This window comes from Botrytis porri (genome assembly GCF_014898465.1).
Source record: "Botrytis porri strain MUCL 3234 chromosome Unknown BPOR_001, whole genome shotgun sequence".
Lineage (NCBI taxonomy): Eukaryota > Fungi > Ascomycota > Leotiomycetes > Helotiales > Sclerotiniaceae > Botrytis > Botrytis porri.
In genome coordinates, this window is record NW_024066075.1 from 2,096,284 (window position 1) to 2,113,519 (window position 17,236).

The window sequence follows — 17,236 nt, forward strand, 5'->3', positions numbered from 1 at the left end:
TAGAGAAAGTACTCTCATGCCCCTCAAAATTCAACTACTTATTCTTATGCCCTGAAAACGACACCTGTTTTACTCTCATGCTTCTGAAGTCTATGATATGATCTATATTCAGAGGCTAGAATCTAGTTTATAATAGCTAGGGCTCCTAAAGAAATTCGTGGAATCTACAATTATTTTGCTTTTTTCCAATTTATGTATACTCATTACCAGCTAATCAAGGAGTTATTAGTCAGAGATATCGAATCCAACCCTCCCTTCCTATCAAATCTCACATTATATAGTATAACGCAGGATGAGGCATATTTCAGTGCCCTAAAACGAATTTCATAATGGTATATGTATTCCTCAAATCCTAACCCGGCTAATCGTACCAAATCCACACTCCCGCCCGTTCGTTTCTTTCAACACCAACCTCCCTCTAAACCTCCACCGGCTCCGCCTTCTTCTTCTTCGGCTCCTCAAGTACAATATTTTTCTTCGGAATATTCTTATAGTTCTTTATCAGAAACTCCCTCACATCTTCACTCACATCGCCCTGAACCGTGATTTCCTGTCCTCCGCTTGCAATCTTCGTCACACTACTTCCCGTCGCAAACCTAGATCCGAATTCCTTCGCAACCTTTTTGAGCTCGAGTCCAAATGCTTCGAGGCCCTGCACTTCGGTTACGTATTTACGTTTATTGCGCTCGACGCGCTTGATGCGGATTTTAGAGGCTGCAAGAGTTTCGTTTTGTTTGGCTTCGAGTGCTTCGGCTTTGGCGGCTTTTTTGGTGGCGTCTTTGGCGGCGCGTTTTTGAGCATCGACACTGAGGGTGGAGGTTGCTGCTGCGAGGGCATCTTGAAGGGGTGGAATTAGAATTTATCATATGGCATTTGGAGAAAAACATAGGGAGGTAACTCTACCTTCAGACCATAATCGTTCGTACATGGTTGGATATTTCTTTTCGAGCCATTCTTGACATTTCTTTACTGTGCCGCCATATTCGCAATACTAATTGCTTTTTGTTAATGATCTTGTCCTTGATATTCTCATCCCTTTATTCAGATTAAGCCCCATGCCCATGAAGAATAAGAGTAACGCCTACCTCAGGTGGTAACGAACAAACTATTCTCTGCTGTTAGTCTTCATGAGATCAAGATAGCGGGGTCGTTCATTCATATGTAAACTTACCTCCACAATAAACAACATTTCTTGATTGCATTTCTGCAGGCGCAGTGGACTCTTCTACATCTGCCATATTTTCTTATAGATCGATGTGTTTTTGGTTGAAATATTCTTAGTTACAATGATGTTTTTTGTATGTATTTGGAGGGGGGAAACACTTGATATGAGTTAAGATGGATGAGCTCAAGAACCGTATTGGTGGGGTAGTTTTTCCGAAGGATAGCTAGCGGCCGCTTTAGTCCGTGTCTTGGCTTGTCTCCTATCATAAGCGGGTGTGACTATTCACGAGGATCAAATATCTTGTTCTGATGTGACATTTTACAGAAGTAGGTACTCCTCGATTTCAATTCTAATTGTCATATGTTTCACTCACCCTGTAGACTATAGTGGCACTCGGAGGACTAGCAAAGCGTCATCAATCGAGAACTCCAAGTGGCTTTCACGGGAGTAAGCCTACAAACCCTCTTCGCTCCCTGCGCTTGAATTAAGAATGAATCTATGTGCATTTCTGGAGGTTCAAGGCCGGAACAAGAAGTTATCGTCTGTCAGACAAAACACAAATCCTAAATAGGCACCAACCAAGAGAGCATATATTATGAACGTTGAGAATCCCAATTTTCCCTACGTAACATCAGGGGCATTCAATAAAGGACTTTTTATAGGTATCAGAAAATCAGACGCCAATCATCCTTTGCTTCCAATTATTCCAAAGAAGCTCATGCAATTATCTTTCGCCTTCCAATGCATACCCCAGAGAAGCCGATAAGATGCAGATTCCCGTAATACTCCAATCGCTAAAGATACATTAAACAATCATCATTATCCATTTCCAATTCAAGGGATCATATTTTTCATTTCCCTTCAACCACTAAATCCAGTTGTAGCACCAAATTAAGATCTCATTATTCAAAACCACAAGCCATGATATCAAGGTTCTAGATGCCCTATGGCGTTGATTAAAAAGGGGTCACTGCCCATAACATTCTTAATCAAAACACCATAGAGGAAGTTCTCCACTCCAGAGTAGGAATGTTTTCAATCGAGGATCAGTACTTCATAAACAAAAGATGAGTCGAATTTGGTGCAAAAATGTATGAGATTGCAACTGTTGAAATGGCCTCAAGCTCTCTTTCTCAACACTCTTCCAACAGCAGTGCTGGCTGGCTGTGCAGGTTGCGCAGGTGCAGGTGCCACCTTCTTGAGTCTTGCAGCAGGTGCCTTTTTAACAACAGTGTCTGTACTAGAATTACTGACATTTCTTCCTCGTGTAGTCTTTGGACCCGAAGTTGCGGTATTGGATCTTGCTCGACTAGTAGCAGCTCCGGCTGGATTCGTATGTGGTGCGACTTTTCGTCCTGCTCTTGTAGGCGGACGAGAATCTGTAGTAGATTTGGCGGGTGGTGCGGGTTTTACTGGGGAGGCAGGTAAAGTTCGGGAGTTAGCGGATCTTGGTGAAAGGATTTGTTTTGGGTCCATATTCACACGAGAAGTGGTACGCTCAGGCAGATTAGGAACAGCTTTTTGACGTTTCTTTGGGTTATCAATATTGTTTTCCTTGTCCAGGCGTGCCTCGTCACTTTGAATTGTTAGCATGTGTTCCATATTTTTGTGGGAGAAACATACCTATTCCTCTTGGTAGCACGAGATGGTGCTGTGACTTGAGTACTTGGACCACTTTCTGACTCCTCCACTGGAATCTTTTTTTGTGTGTTTTTTGGAGTATTCTTTGCTGGGACTGGTGGTCCCACTTCCGCACGCGCTGCTTGTGCGCCAGTATTGTTGTGCTTTTCAAACAAATCCCCAATGTTCTTTTTGCGCATTGAAATAGGTATGCGATTGACGCGAATTTCAATACGCGTCTTTAATCCTTGAGCTTGAACATTATATTGTGCTCTGAGCTTTCTAGCACGTTCAGTAACTATTCAAATGAAGAATTAGCATACAATTTGACGCGTTTTGGAGATGAGTTCCTCACTTTCCAACTGCAAATTCTCCATCAGAGCTTGCTTTTGGCCTGTTGTGATAGCCATTTCGCGTTGGCTAATATACGTGTAAAACTCTATGAATTTTGTCTAATTGTCCGTGCGATTAATTGCGATTCGATTACTTCTGGATTGTTGCGTTGTGTGAATACAATTGAAGCTGTGAGATGTTGTATGGTGAGTGTAGAGTGTAGAATGTAGAGTGTTGTGGTGTAGATTGAGAATAAACATCATCATCACTTTGTAGATTGTTATCCATTCATTATCGAAGTCGCTTGCTGAGCGCCACAGATGTGTGGCTCAGTGGCTAAACTTTCTTGCTCCCCGAATTCTGAAGCAGTTACAGGGATTGGCACCACTCCGAAGCTAGCGATGCTTGCTGTACTTTAGCATTAACGCGCAAACCATAGCTACCTTGAGCAACCTTAACAAACATCAACTTCTTTATCGCCATCAACAGATTAGTCCATACTTACCACTTACGATCGTCCTCTACCACATATCCGACTCCACTACTCAAATACAACTTCCAAAATAAAGACTTCGCACATTTGCCCAACGGCAGCCAATCCGACAAGATGGTTCTCGAAGCAGTAATGGTTGTGGTGGACAACAGTGAAAGCAGTCGAAATGGAGATTATACACCAACACGTTATGAAGCGCAATCCGATGCCGTTTCTTGGATTTTTTCTACCATCACTCAAGCCAATCCAGAATCTTCAGTTGGTTTAATGTCCATGGGAGGTAAAGGACCGGAGGTTCTTGTTACTTTAACAACTGATCATGGAAAGATCTTGGATGGATTACATCGTACTAAGACTAAGATTCGTGGATCCAGTCACTTAGCTACTGGTATTCAAATCGCCGGTGTATGTTAACATTTCGTTTATAATCGTACCTATCATCTGGGGATGCTAGTTGGGGTAAATGCTGATGTAGATATCCTCATAGTTGGCACTCAAACATCGACAAAACAAATCCCAGCGTCAACGCATAATCGTTTTTACTTGCTCTCCAATCGCAGAAGACGAAAAATCACTTGTCAAGCTCGCCAAAAAGATGAAGAAAAATAACGTTTCAATCGATTTCGTTGTATTCGGAGAACTTGATGATGATGTCACCAAAAAACTGACAGCCTTCAATGAGAATGTCAAGGGAGGTGATGGATCACATTTGGCCATAATTCCACCAGGACCCCAGCTTCTCAGTGATCAGTTAATGACTTCACCAATTCTAAATGGGGATGGAGCTACTGGAGGAGTTGGTATGGGTGGAGCTGAAACAAGTGGTGATGCTGGCGCATTTGAATTTGGCATCGACCCAAGCGTAGACCCAGAGTTGGCATTAGCATTGAGAATGAGTATGGAGGACGAGAAGGCTCGAGTCGAGAAAAACGAGAAGGATCGACTAGAGAAGGAAGCAGCGGAGCAATCTGCATTAGGGGAGATTAAGGAAGAGGATGAGGCATCCGCACCTCTGTTGAATAAGGACGGAGAAGCCAGTGGGAGTGGGGACAAGAAGGACGATGATAAAATGGATACGGCTTAGATGAGGGCTTGACGTATAGGTCGGGGAAATGAATGGATGGATTGCTAATTGAATGAATGGTTGGGCTGCATGGCAAACTGGCGTTTGGTATGTACCAATAGATATCATACAATGGTATTTGGCTCTTTTGTCAACAAATTACTTCTACTTTGTCTACTCCTTGACTCCTTTGACGTTTGGCCTGTGAAATATCGGCACGTATCCTCAAAAATATAATACTCAAATCCCAATAAGTTCCTTCTATGCCCGAAATCATGTTCACATTTCCCTTCGCCTTCTGATTCTCATGTGAGAGATCTGATCAGGTACTCCTGTATCCAGTATCAGATCCAGAGACATTCCCCGCTTCTTTGATCAGTGGAAATATAACCTCTGAGCCCACGATCCCACCTCGCTTTTCCCCAAGTCCGTTGACCCTCCACGTGAATCTATCGATTCATCTGCCCATGGCCCCTTCCAAATTACCTCATGTTAACCCCCCTGACCCACCTCTCCACGCCCCTCTCAAACCTCTCACACCTGACCGGCATCTCTAACTGATAAAATGGGTTCTTCATCACAAAATCCGCATAAAGTTCATATATCTTTCTCAATATACTATCGACATTTGGCATGCCAGGTTCAGTAAATAGGAGAAACTTCGTGCCAGTGAGTGTCTGGAAACATTGTAATCGAAACAAAGTCGTTTCGAGCACTTCGATGCCGGAGGGTGGATCTGGTCGGTCATCGGAGGTGGGAGTGGAGGAGAGTGAGGAGAGCGTAGAGAGCGTTTTGGAGTGGGACGTTGAAGGAAGAGAGGAGGCACCTGTTGACGTGAGGTGAGAGGATGGGATGGGATTTAGTCGAGTGGAAATGGCGTGGACTCTGGGGAGTTGTTAGTAAGGATTGTAGAAAGAGGAAGAAGTTCGAGATGGATCTAATTGGGAAGCAAAAATGGATGGGAAGGGAAGGGAGAAGTCATGTACCCGTGAAATGTTCCAGCAAGCACTAGATAGTCATTTATAGATAATTTGTTCAATCCATCTGCGAAATCTTTTTGGTAGATAAGTCCACCAGCTTTATTTATTATTGTGAGGGCAAAGACAACCCTACGAATTAGGAATTAGAATTGAAAGTCTGAGAGTTCGTTGGGAAGCTGGGAGTAGAACTTGCATCTTGATATTTGATGCACTCTCAAGGTCGATTGATAGGGAGGAAGTTGAGAGGTTTATCCGTAGTTGAAATTATTTATCCAACGAACACTTCGCATTCGTAATCGTCCTTTTGTCTTATCCACACGATTCAGGAATCAAAAATTGAATATCAAAGTCGGCGCATTCATTAAACATCCACAATATAAAGTTCAAGATGCATCAATACAATGTTGTCTGTAGCCTCGTCCCGAAACGGCTAAGTAAGCAGCCTTCCCCGGATTTTGAGATTTTGCCGACCAGCACATGTTTATTGATAGATCGGCCCCCGACTCAACTTTCTTTCTCTCTTCCTTTCAAGTCAACAAAATCACTTTTACAGCAAAGCACATCGAGTCTTTGCACAAAGTCGATTCGGACAAGTAAGGCGCCCATTTCAGGAAAAGCACCATTTTCTTTAATTATACAGTTAAATTCGAGACGGTACAATCAGTCAGAAGAACAATCGAAGTTATCGAATCCGACTCCGATTCCCCCACAAACGACATCTTTCAACCTTTCTCGAATCTACCCTTCCCTTCGAAACAATGGCAACACCAGCCCCCACATCTCGTTCTCGCGCTCCTCCAGCAGGCGACGAAGAAGCATCCACCGTTTTGAAGCTAGGAGAATTCCAAGATGTAGATGCACTTACTCATTCTGAAGCCGCACTCGTCATTAACGCGCTTGTCGCAAAGCGTCGTGGAGATCGCAAGAATGTTAATGAGACTGAGATTCTCAGTAAGACGCAAGAATACCTGGATCACTTTGCGAGATTCAAGAGAAAGGAAAATGTGGAGGCTGTAGAGAGATTGTTGGGAAGTAGGGGAGAATTGGCAAAATTCGAGAGGGCACAGTTGGGTAGGTGATTTGTGGTTTTTTCTTTGTCATTCTTGGATTTTTGAGGGTTGAAGGGGGGGGGGGGGAGAATGAGAGCAGTTTGGGGAAGATGGATAACGAGGGTATCATTGGGAGAAGCAATACTAACATGAGATGTAAAGGCTCATTATGTTGCGACACGGCCGATGAAGCGAAGACTCTGATACCCAGTTTGCAAGACAAAATCAGCGATGACGATTTGACAGAGTTATTAGATGAAATCACAAAGTTGATGGGATTTACGAATTAAGAGGGTCCTTTGGATTTGGTTTTGGTCACTAGATACTCACTTAAATTCGGTATATACTCGAGTGCCAGAAGCCACAGAAGAGTTCCAGCATGGATTTGATCGAGATTGATACGTTGAAGACAACAAAAAGATACCTACTGCAATAATAGGCAGCTATGAAGGAAAACATTTGGAGAGAATCAATGCAGATAAAATGGATGGGCGTTGGGAATGGATTTTCGTTACTTCCACAGGACGATCCGTGAAGAAATGAGCATTGCTGCGGCGTTTTCTTTATGTGGGATTAGTTGTAGTTTGGAGAAAATGAGGTATGGGCAGTGAAGGATATAACGAAAAGGGGCATGGAAGGGAGCATGGAAGTTGCGGGCATGAAGGTAGATGCGATAATACGAGGGGCATGAGAAAATGTGTTGGATACACCCAGATATGTACCCAGTGTGTATTAACACTTTTCTGGCTTTTAGGCTATTGACGGAGGGACAAGCTGATAGTGGAGATCAGGAGATGATCAAAATAAGAATGAATCTTTTCATTACTTTTATTGTCATGACCCAGAAAGCGAGAGCTGAAGGCGTTGAACTGAGGTGATTCGATATTTGGGTACTTTACTACTTGGAGGTCGATTGTGCTGAACCAAACAGAGTGAAGGTAACATCACATCATCTTTTTCAATCGATCATTTGTCTTAAATGCCTATTTAGCCCGCCAGGAATGATGATTTCAGTCAATTTTGCAGTTTTGGTGTTTTACAATTCTACAGAAAGTATCTGCGGAAAAATACCTTACAATGGTCATTACGAAAGATCCCCTACAAATCCTATAAATCCTCTCTTTGTATAATTCCCCCAGCGGCAGAGTATGCAATCGATTCCCTCCTCTCCCTCCTCTCACAAACCCTAAACCTCCTTCCTACCTCCCGGAAACCCCCTATCCCTCCCAACCTATCCCTCCCAACCTATTTCCTCCGTAATCCTCTAATCCTCTAAAAAAAAGCCTCGCCTCCTCTCCCTAAATTCAAAAAGAGGGAGGTGTAGGATTAGGATTAGGATGAGGATTATGATTATGATCTATGTTGACTCAACTTGATATTCCCGGAGTAACCTAGGTACCTAGCTAAATTTCCCCTTTTCCATAAATTTATCTTTTCCTGTCAAAATAAAACCCACCACTCATTTCCTAGGTTATTTTCGATACTGTAACGTTCACGTTATCGATACCTACCTACCTACCTAATTACATTACATTACATCTACCTCGAAACCCAAAATTCAAAATCCAAAATTCAAAATCCAAAATGTTAGCAAAAGTAAAATCCAAAATAAATCCAAAATCCAAAATAAACGTAGAGTAGAAAACTTCACACATTCATACATATATATATATATACATATCCCCCAAAAACAAGAGACAAATACTTACTTACTCACGCATTTCCTATTCATGAATATGAAAAACTCATTTCCATTTCCATATACATATGATTCTCCAAGGATTCAGCAGGATCAAAGTCTAGATGGAGAAATGGATGAATGGATGAATACGTACCTACATGCACATATCCCCTCAAGATGCCATCGATGAATTCTGGGCCCCATTCAAAGAGCAAGACACCAGGAAAAGATACGTTGGAATGCATCTACTCTTACAGTGCCTATTTAAAAACTGGTTCTTAAAGTAAAGCAATATTTCAGTTCCAGGTAATTGGGATCTAGACGATGGAATGTGTCTATGGATGTGTCTAATAAGGCATAATCACATTGAACATACACTCATTTCTCTCATTATTTTGTGCAAGTATCTCGTCTCAACCTCCTAAAATTGTATTTAGATCATCATTAATCGTCACCTATTTAACCTTATATCATTTGTCTCTTATGTTCTCTGAATCTCTCTTTACCCTCCTCCGTCTTTCATTCTGTTCTGCCATCTCGCTTAATCTCCTTTTATGTTTGCGGCATCATTACAAACCCACCATAATTCAAGCAACTCCCATCGTCTCTTCAAGGAGTAGCAAGGAAAAGAAAAAGCCAAATGATCCATCATATTCACCATATCCCATGGCGACCCAGCCCTGCCCTTTTTCCCCATTGCCCATACCCTACCCATATTCTTCATAACGCCAATCCTGAATCAATACACGGATATCATAACCCCCCATCAATATCAAATAAAATCGTTGAATCCTAGACATAACAACCCAGCTTAATTCATTTAACCAACTCACTGTTAAAAGTTGGAGTGGGCCTCTTGATTTGAAGATAAAACCCTTGGGACCAGCCAGCCCATAGAGAACATGATGAAGAAAACTCCCGCTGATTTACGCCATGGTTTGTCCAAGCCAATATTTAGGCAGCCGGAGTCCGAAAGTTTGTTGTTATGTATAAAAAAGGCCGTGATATGAAAAAAAAATATGACACCCGAAAATTGAAAAGTGCTCGAAATATCGCACGGTGTTAAAGTCCAGTTCAAAAACGAACTTACTCCATGCTACTTTGGACCGATCTCCGAAGCTTTCGATTGTAATTCTTCTTATCATCCACTGATCCCCAGAAGAGTTTGGAAGCTTCCACATTCACCAATGTTCGTGGATCGTATGGTGGTGAAATTTCCTCTAAAGCTTCAATGATAGACTCAATATGAGATTTTGCATCATCAGGGCGTTTGGGAGTATAACAAGGTGTTCCATCAAGTCCAATTCGGTGATGGAATAAAGGTGTCTGAAATTTGGCTCTTGGTTGCTCTTCTGGAAATCTTGGGCTGAAGTATAGCTTAATACTGAATAGCCCGCCATCTAGATTGGTCATGGGGCGACCGAAATAGGTAATATTCCATACGAAAGGATTCTTGTTATCTAGTTCAATATCCAGGGTTACGGACTTGTCCCTCTTGTATGCTTCAACCACTTGTTCGAATTGACGTTGAAGATTTGCTGCCACACCACTTTCCTTCTTCTGTGATAATAATCCTTCAGTAGCCCAATGAGCCGTCTCAGCATCCAAAGTGGTACGAATGAATCTCAATCGTCTCTCGAGTTCAGTGTAGTCGAACTTTCCCTCCATAGTATTTCCACCACCCTCAAAGGGCATTCGAGCAAAAGGTTGAAGATCCTTAACCTCTTTTCTTGCTTTCTCTATAGCCGTCAAATACGAATCGTAATACCACAAGAATCTACGCTTGCAAAAATCTTTGAAGGGTTCGAATGCAACGGTAGAATCATCAAGTACATCTCGATCTAAGTCACTGTCGCTATCATCGCTTGGTGGTGTTGTGTATGGTGGACTTGTTCCTGCTGCGGAGATGTTCAAGTATTCCTCAAGACGTTGAATGACTGAAATTCGTAGAGTTTCATGGCGAATCTACAGTCCTATCAGTACCAGTACCAGTAAAAAGAGCCTTGATAATTCAAGCATACCTTTGCAGCATAATCCTTTTGGTTTTTCCTGTCATGGTCATCATTCGCCGTTTCGAAACCGGGTTCATTCTCGTAGGGATTGCTCGACATTAAACTCTGGATTGAGATTAATATTGACTCAAGCCCTTGTGCTGATGACCACTCTTCTCCTCTTTCACCTCGCCATGTACTATTATGTGATTTAGTTTCGGAGGTCCAGAGAAATTGTCTGAAGGTTATTGATTACCCTAGAATTGATCTAAGAAGCAAAGTCAGTAAATGTTGAACGTATTATGGCATGAAGGGTATCTTACAAACAAACTTTGCCTGTCGCATAGATATTGGGATTGAAACGACATCTTCCTCCATTCGTAGTTGTCGCAATAACACTAGGTGCTTTTGTGGGATAATCTATATGGACTTTTTCAGCTTCGAATCAACGTGCAACCGATTCGCATAATCTTACCTTTTCCAAATCGAACACCAAACTAGAGAAATGTTAGTCTTTCATATTGAGAAAAAAGTGAATTGGATAGACCAACATCGAAGAACCCAAATTCGTAAGGTGTATCTGGTGGACCGATTATAATTGCTTTAACGCTTCGAACATCGATATCTCGACAAGCAACTGCGAGAGCTATGGAATTGAATGGTTAGTAAGAATCCAAGAAGAGAGCAGTAAGCTTCTGAAGACATTCATTACATTGACTTACATAGATCTGGACCTCTTTGAATATCTGCCAACTCCTAAAATTCCCCCCAAGTGTTGTCAGCCTTGCGCTTTCAATATCACATTTGGCGCATATCATATCGTGATATCATCACATGGGGTTTGGCTTGATGAATTTACCTTCGCAATACGAATGACGGAGTGATTCGCCATGATTGTATGAAATAATAAAGCCTTCCAATATGTGTTGATGAGATATAATATTATTATTTCTGATTATGTTCTTGAATTGCTGAAGGATTGAAAGTACTGGAGAAAGTATGATAAATTGGAGAAGTTGTTGAAGGAGGGATGATGAAGTAATTTGGGCGGGGTTTCTGTTGGAAAGTGCTTTATTAAAGTTTATGAAGGGAACAGGTAGGTTAAGTAAATCCGCGGTGAGATTGGGCAGAACTCTATTTTTGCTCTAGTTTTTGCTCTAGTCAAGTCATGGGGAAATGGTGGGATAACCACCTTACGCTTCCGTGAATGATGAGGCTGATTCTTCTTCTTCTTCTTCTTGAGAAGCAGATATGCCTTTCCTTTTCTTTAATTCGATAACAGTTCTATTGTGATAGCTTCCTCATTCTTCTAAATGGTACCAAGGTAGCATACATACTTATTTCTCACTCATCATACAATAAACGGATCTAGAGCATTCATGAAGTGTCAGGATCGATATCTCCCTAGTATCTACCTAACACCCAGTCGGCCAATGCCTTTTTGGAAACTCAGAATAGTGATATTCTTCATTGCAACAACGACTTCTCTTTCCAGCGTCTATTAGGTTGTAATCTGCCTCTCAAGTATATCCATCATGAAGGAAAGCTACCCATCGTCTCGAGAATATCACATAGGTGGCCTATTATCTCATGCCGCAACATATCACATGCTGCTCCAAGGTTAGAAAGGAAGTAACCATTCACACAACAATCATACTTACTGGCACTATCCATTCAGGTAGTTTTCATCCATAGAGATAGTGGTTATCAATGGTCTCTTATCAACCCCTTTTCTTCACTCGGCCAAGTAGAGCGTATAGAAGATATCATGACATGAGAAAGTGCTATCATCCATGGGAGAGGACATCAAGAGGCTTCTAAAACGTTTGCCATGTGTTCTGAATCTTTCCCAAATTATTCAAATGAAACCCCACAGATTTCTCAGAACTTCCAAGAGTCATAAGAGTAATAAAAAATAAAAATAAAAATAGAATTTATTGCTGTCATCGTCATGATTCATTCTCATGCTTTGGGTATATTAATGCCAACTTTCCGAAACCTTTCGGACCTTTCCTATCGTACAAGGTATTCAAGACTATCCAGTCCCGCACTAGAATATATACAAAGTCTTCTTGGAAAACTGCGGTTGACGAGAGACTTTGAGTAAGTAGTGTATAGCCATCGAGATCAAATCCCAATATCTGTGTGCCCGCATTTACTGTGACAGATTTGGCCTCGCGAGCCTCATTTTGCTCAACAGCATCCACCACTACTGGCTTTCTGGGGGGCCAATTTAACATTCGTTTTCGAACCTCCATAGCCAGGACCCTTCACTCCAGATCTCCTGTCATTCAAGTCATACTTCCCAGCTTCGATGTTCATATATATCCTTTCTGCCACTCTTGCAAATGCATTTTCAACCCCCTCACCACTCTTTGCACTTGTTTCGACATACTCCAATACGCCATTTCGCTTTGCCCAAGCTTCTGCCTCTTCCACGGTAACCTCTCGTTTGTTCTCCTCGCCTGTGGCCAAATCACTCTTGTTTCCTACCAACACAACCACTATATCCGGTTCAGCAATTTGTCGCAAATCATGTAGCCAGTCCGTAACATGTTCAAATGTTGGTCGCCTTGAGATGTCGAATACGAGCAGTGCGCCTGAAGCTCCACGGAAATAACTCCTCGTTACGCTTTTATAAGTTTCTTGTCCTGCCGTATCCCATAAACTGAGCTTCATGTGTTTCTGTGGTACATCTGATTCTGTGGCTGAAGCTTTAGCTGCTGGCTCTTCATCTAGAGTGTTCGATTTTGGTTTAAATCCTTCTGAATTCGGTGGACCAACTGGAATGATTCGTGATCCAAATTCGACTCCAATGGTAACGTCATGGTGCGGAGAAAAACGCCCTTCGCAAAGTCGAATTGTGAGAGATGATTTCCCCGTTCCACTATCGCCAATGCAGACGAGCTTTGCAATATAATCCCATGATGTAGTAGACATTACTTTTGTCGTTTCGAAACGAAAGGTTCTATCGCCTTTTCGTTGCCGTTGGAAGAGGAGGGAGGGGTGGTAGATTGGGGTTGGAAGGGCAGAACCCGTTCGAACTTAAACAATCAATGAACAATTCCAATAAAAGATATTGGGTTGAAAGTATTTGATGAATTGTAATCGAATGTTTAAATTTCAAATGAGTATTAATTCGATAACAATGAGGTTTATGAATGAAGAATAGCTAGAGTGTCTGGGGAGGATAAAGCTGTAAGTTGTCAGAGTTGTTGTATGGTGGTAATCTTACAATCTCGTGGGCAGTTGAGAGTCGAGACAATGAGACAATGAGACAATGAGACAATGAGACAATGAGACAATGACCAATGACGGATTAGAGTTGTTCACGAATCATTGATTGATTGATTATTGAGCCAGCTGGAGGAACCAGGTACCTCTCTCTAATGATACCTAACCTTGGAAAGCCAGTCATAAAGTGGCTTTTGGGAATGCAAGCGGAGGGAAAATCATGATCCTCTAGCACCCAGCCTTTTTTAGTTATATTTTAGGATTGGAGAAGTCGGTCGGCTTGCTGGGGGGGCGGTGAACAAAGGAATATTGAACATCTAGTGATCATGCAATCTTCACTCGATTGACTACACCAGTATCAGGTAAATAATGAATTTATACGAGTCGATGAATTGAATTAAATTTGCATTCTTATCATTCTCCTTTCTTCTTTCTTCTTTCTCTCTTCTCTCTTCTCCCTTCCCCCTTCTCCCTTCTCCCTTCTCTTCATCATCAATCAATCCAAAAGATTTCCACTCTCGCATAATCCGATATCCCATCCGTTCCCATCCTCTCCCTCCTATCCTATCCTTATCTGGAGGACGAGTTCATTCTACCGATTCATTCTCCCTACATGCTATGCGATATGGTATACCTGCCTCGTGATTTTAAATGATTCACGACCGAGGCCTCCCGACACTCCGCAATCATAAGTCTTGACTCGCCCCCAGCAACCCCAGCAACCCCAGCAACGCAAGCAAGTGACTGAGATCTCATTAATATACAATATTCCTTCACGGGGCATCCATGATTGTTGAACAAGTCTTGCCCATACAAATATATTCTACAGTATTCACTTCCAGCACCTACGTGGAATACCTCATCACAAGCTTTGTATCATTCATCGGTTACAAGATACCCTACCAACCCCAGACTACAACTGATCTACCGTACTGCAACCTGCGAGTACCGTTTCAAGCTCTCACAAAAGACCCCACAAGACTGGGCAGAACCGTAGATAGAGCGTCCTTATCAACAACCTCGACTTCTCAACTTCACCGCAGGCAAAATATTCCAACACACAACTTTATTCTGGAGGGTTAAAGATGTTTTCAGAATGTAAGTAAACTAACTCACTTGCCCTACTTACCTGGTGCATTCTTTTAACCATTACATTATCCAGATGCTTCGCGCTTCTTGGCTCAGTCACAGTCTCGATTCTCCAATTTCGTCCAACAGGATAACGAAATCCCAACTCGAAGCCCAAACGAACGTTATCAACGATCGCAGCCTTTACGAAGTTCAAGACACCAAAGAGGACTAGGAAATCCTTATCAGTCATCGCATCTTCCGAACTTTGGATTTACGTCTCGATATTCCCAAGCGCCTCCCGATGCCCCATTATTTCACAGCGCCTTGAACGATTTTCAGGAAGAGGATGAGGAAGAGGAACGAGAGAGGGAGACGGCAGATTTCTTTGCGCTTCAACGATCACGGAGAGTTTTTGCACCAACGAGAGAACTGGAAGAAAGTGAGGAGACTGAGCGCGATGGGAGTGATATAGCTCTGGGGAATAGTAAAGATGATGATATAGCAGGTGATCATCGAGAACGCCCACGAGGAATCAAAAGCAGTTGGAAAGGCGGCATCCGAAGTACAAGAGAGCGAGGCCACACACCAGAAACAGTTGGAGAAGAACATGACGACGAAAGTAGGCGCCCAAGCAGTCAGGGAAGCAGTGGTAAAGGAAAGGGAAGAATGGTCGAAATTGGACTAGAATCTACGATTGCCGACAGCCTACCGCCAAGTGAACCAGATTATGATATGGGTGATGATAATCCACCAGCCTTCCAACAATTTAAATCTGGGCTAAAATCTGGCACAACTCGATTCACAGATGAATCCATCAGAGGCAATGAGAGGGATATCGAGTCGCAACAACCACCTGGTCCTCGATACCCCATACGACCGAATGAAGTGGAGGTTGTTCCAGTGGCAATTCCTACAACTCCAGACGAACTGGAAGGGCCCAAGCATGATATGTTTTGGGGGTCATTGTTTTTGATATGCTTGGCTTCACTTTTCGCAACTTTCTTCCTGATCTTCCTACATACATCAACGCCTGACGGAGTGCTCGGAGATACGATTTATACCACTCTCCGTTCTTCATTTCATCTATTCGCAGTCGATACCCTTGCATCAATAATTGTATCTTTTATTTGGCTTGCGTTACTGCGATCTTTTGTTCGTCCGTTGGTATTCCTGATTGTTCTCGCAGTACCAGTCATACTGTTTTCGTTCTCACTGTATCCTATGGTGTCTAGTATGAAAGGGTCAACAGATCGAACTGGTGTGCAAGATAGGGCTATGAGATGGATGTCGTTCATACCTGGAGCTCTTGCTTTACTTTGGTTGTACACTATCTATAAAGGACGTCAATCGTTGACTAAAGCAATCAGCATTCTAGAGTTTGCCTCGAGGATTCTTGCTTCGAATCCCGGTCTGCTCGCGTTGGGATTCGCTACGTTGGGGTCAGTTATTGTATGGACCTGGATATGGTTAGGAATGTTTACGAGAGTATTCTTGGGTGGTCATCTCTCAAAGTCAGGTCTTAGTTTCATTATTGATGCAACGACTTGGTGGCTTGGTGTATATTTCGTAATGATGTACATTTGGACTCTTTCCGTGATTGGGGGTATCCAACGAACTACCACTGCTGCAACAGTTTCTCAGTGGTATTATCACCGTAATGCGCAGACAGGAGCTTCATCTCGAGAGGTTGTTGCGGCAGCATTCTATCACTCGACCAATACGATATTCGGTACCATATGCCTATCTTCACTAATAGCTCTCTTGATTAAACTTCCTCTTCTCGTGTTTCCACGACGATTGGTGGCGGCTATTTCGATTATTGCGTACTCTTTCGTACCAGTACCAGTGACAGCATTGCTCAATCCTCTCACTCTCACTTACGCTGCTATCCATTCACAACCTCTTCAAACATCCGCCAGAGGTCTAAGTCAAATGACATTTCTGACACCTCAAGCTCCTACAACCACATTAACCCCACGATCCTTCTCATCTCGAACTCACGCCACAACACCTCTACTCCCTTACCGTCTAGCCAAACTGCTTCTTCACGCAACTCGTATCATCATGTCTATGGCTCTTGGTTTTGGTGGCTGGGTGGCAACTGCTCGTCAATTGTCTATCAGTGTGCCCGAAGGTCCTGGTCTCAAGGGAAGTGCATATGCATATGTCGTAGGACTAGTTGCTGGGTTTATCGGTTGGGGTGTACTTGGGGCTATGGAGGGGGTACTCAGTGGAGTTGTGGATGCGACAGTTGTCTGTTGGGGAAGTGAGAAAGGAATGGCTAACGGTGGAGCATATTGCTTGGAGGCGGGCTATTTGTTTGGTGATGATAGGGAGTAGCCAGTAATGATTAAGGAATGGAGTGGGGAGGAAAGAAGATAGATTTGTATTGATTTGAGTTAATTGGGGGTATATGGAGCTTGGAGCATGGTACATATTTGAATGGGTGTATGGAGCATAGGTCACTATATGATCAGATGGCATGACATGACTCAGCATGACATAGCGTTTTTTAGCATGCCGGAATTGATTAATGAAGAGCATTTAATGATCATA

At 42.6% G+C, this 17,236-nt stretch overlaps 7 protein-coding genes across 7 annotated transcripts; 3 read left to right on the top strand and 4 right to left on the bottom strand.

Moving 5' to 3' along the window:
- Window positions 1-63: 63 nt before the first annotated feature.
- Window positions 64-1,311, bottom strand: EAF01_000562 (uncharacterized protein). Its single transcript, XM_038908812.1, has 4 exons — window positions 1,172-1,311; window positions 1,086-1,105; window positions 904-991; window positions 64-837 (listed from the first exon to the last, which is right to left on the bottom strand). The coding sequence occupies exons 1-4, from the start codon at window positions 1,236-1,238 to the stop codon at window positions 419-421; spliced, it is 594 nt and encodes a 197-aa protein (XP_038775718.1). The 5' UTR covers window positions 1,239-1,311; the 3' UTR covers window positions 64-418.
- Window positions 1,312-2,284: 973 nt separating this feature from the next.
- Window positions 2,285-3,195, bottom strand: EAF01_000563 (uncharacterized protein; the record flags this gene model as incomplete). The annotated part of the gene is made up of 3 exons (XM_038908813.1): window positions 2,285-2,741; window positions 2,789-3,083; window positions 3,141-3,195. The coding sequence occupies 3 exons, from the start codon at window positions 3,193-3,195 to the stop codon at window positions 2,285-2,287; spliced, it is 807 nt and encodes a 268-aa protein (XP_038775719.1).
- Window positions 3,196-3,725: 530 nt separating this feature from the next.
- On the top strand, window positions 3,726-4,695 carry EAF01_000564 (uncharacterized protein; the record flags this gene model as incomplete). The annotated part of the gene is made up of 2 exons (XM_038908814.1): window positions 3,726-4,016; window positions 4,099-4,695. The coding sequence occupies 2 exons, from the start codon at window positions 3,726-3,728 to the stop codon at window positions 4,693-4,695; spliced, it is 888 nt and encodes a 295-aa protein (XP_038775720.1).
- Window positions 4,696-6,412: 1,717 nt separating this feature from the next.
- Window positions 6,413-6,993, top strand: EAF01_000565 (uncharacterized protein; the record flags this gene model as incomplete). Its single annotated transcript, XM_038908815.1, has 2 exons — window positions 6,413-6,725; window positions 6,866-6,993. 2 exons carry the CDS (start codon window positions 6,413-6,415, stop codon window positions 6,991-6,993), a joined length of 441 nt encoding a protein of 146 aa, XP_038775721.1.
- Window positions 6,994-9,470: 2,477 nt separating this feature from the next.
- Window positions 9,471-11,267, bottom strand: EAF01_000566 (uncharacterized protein; the record flags this gene model as incomplete). Its single annotated transcript, XM_038908816.1, has 8 exons — window positions 9,471-10,349; window positions 10,406-10,574; window positions 10,632-10,643; window positions 10,699-10,795; window positions 10,851-10,872; window positions 10,927-11,021; window positions 11,098-11,131; window positions 11,235-11,267. 8 exons carry the CDS (start codon window positions 11,265-11,267, stop codon window positions 9,471-9,473), a joined length of 1,341 nt encoding a protein of 446 aa, XP_038775722.1.
- Window positions 11,268-12,568: 1,301 nt separating this feature from the next.
- EAF01_000567 (uncharacterized protein) lies at window positions 12,569-13,315 on the bottom strand (the record flags this gene model as incomplete). The annotated part of the gene is made up of 1 exon (XM_038908817.1): window positions 12,569-13,315. The coding sequence occupies one exon, from the start codon at window positions 13,313-13,315 to the stop codon at window positions 12,569-12,571; it is 747 nt and encodes a 248-aa protein (XP_038775723.1).
- A 1,379-nt stretch (window positions 13,316-14,694) lies between these two features.
- On the top strand, window positions 14,695-17,020 carry EAF01_000568 (uncharacterized protein; the record flags this gene model as incomplete). The annotated part of the gene is made up of 2 exons (XM_038908818.1): window positions 14,695-14,707; window positions 14,772-17,020. The coding sequence occupies 2 exons, from the start codon at window positions 14,695-14,697 to the stop codon at window positions 17,018-17,020; spliced, it is 2,262 nt and encodes a 753-aa protein (XP_038775724.1).
- Window positions 17,021-17,236: the final 216 nt, after the last annotated feature.

Bases quoted from the DNA above. Each gene is read 5' to 3' on its own strand.
- EAF01_000562 (XM_038908812.1), bottom strand. From the start codon at position 1,238: ATGGCAGATGTAGAAGAGTCCACTGCGCCTGCAGAAATGCAATCAAGA. The intron at 992-1,085 runs GTAGGCGTTACT...AAAAGCAATTAG, and splicing joins TTTGTTCGTTACCACCTGAG to TATTGCGAATATGGCGGCAC. The intron at 838-903 runs GTAGAGTTACCT...CACCCCTTCAAG, and splicing joins CGAACGATTATGGTCTGAAG to ATGCCCTCGCAGCAGCAACC.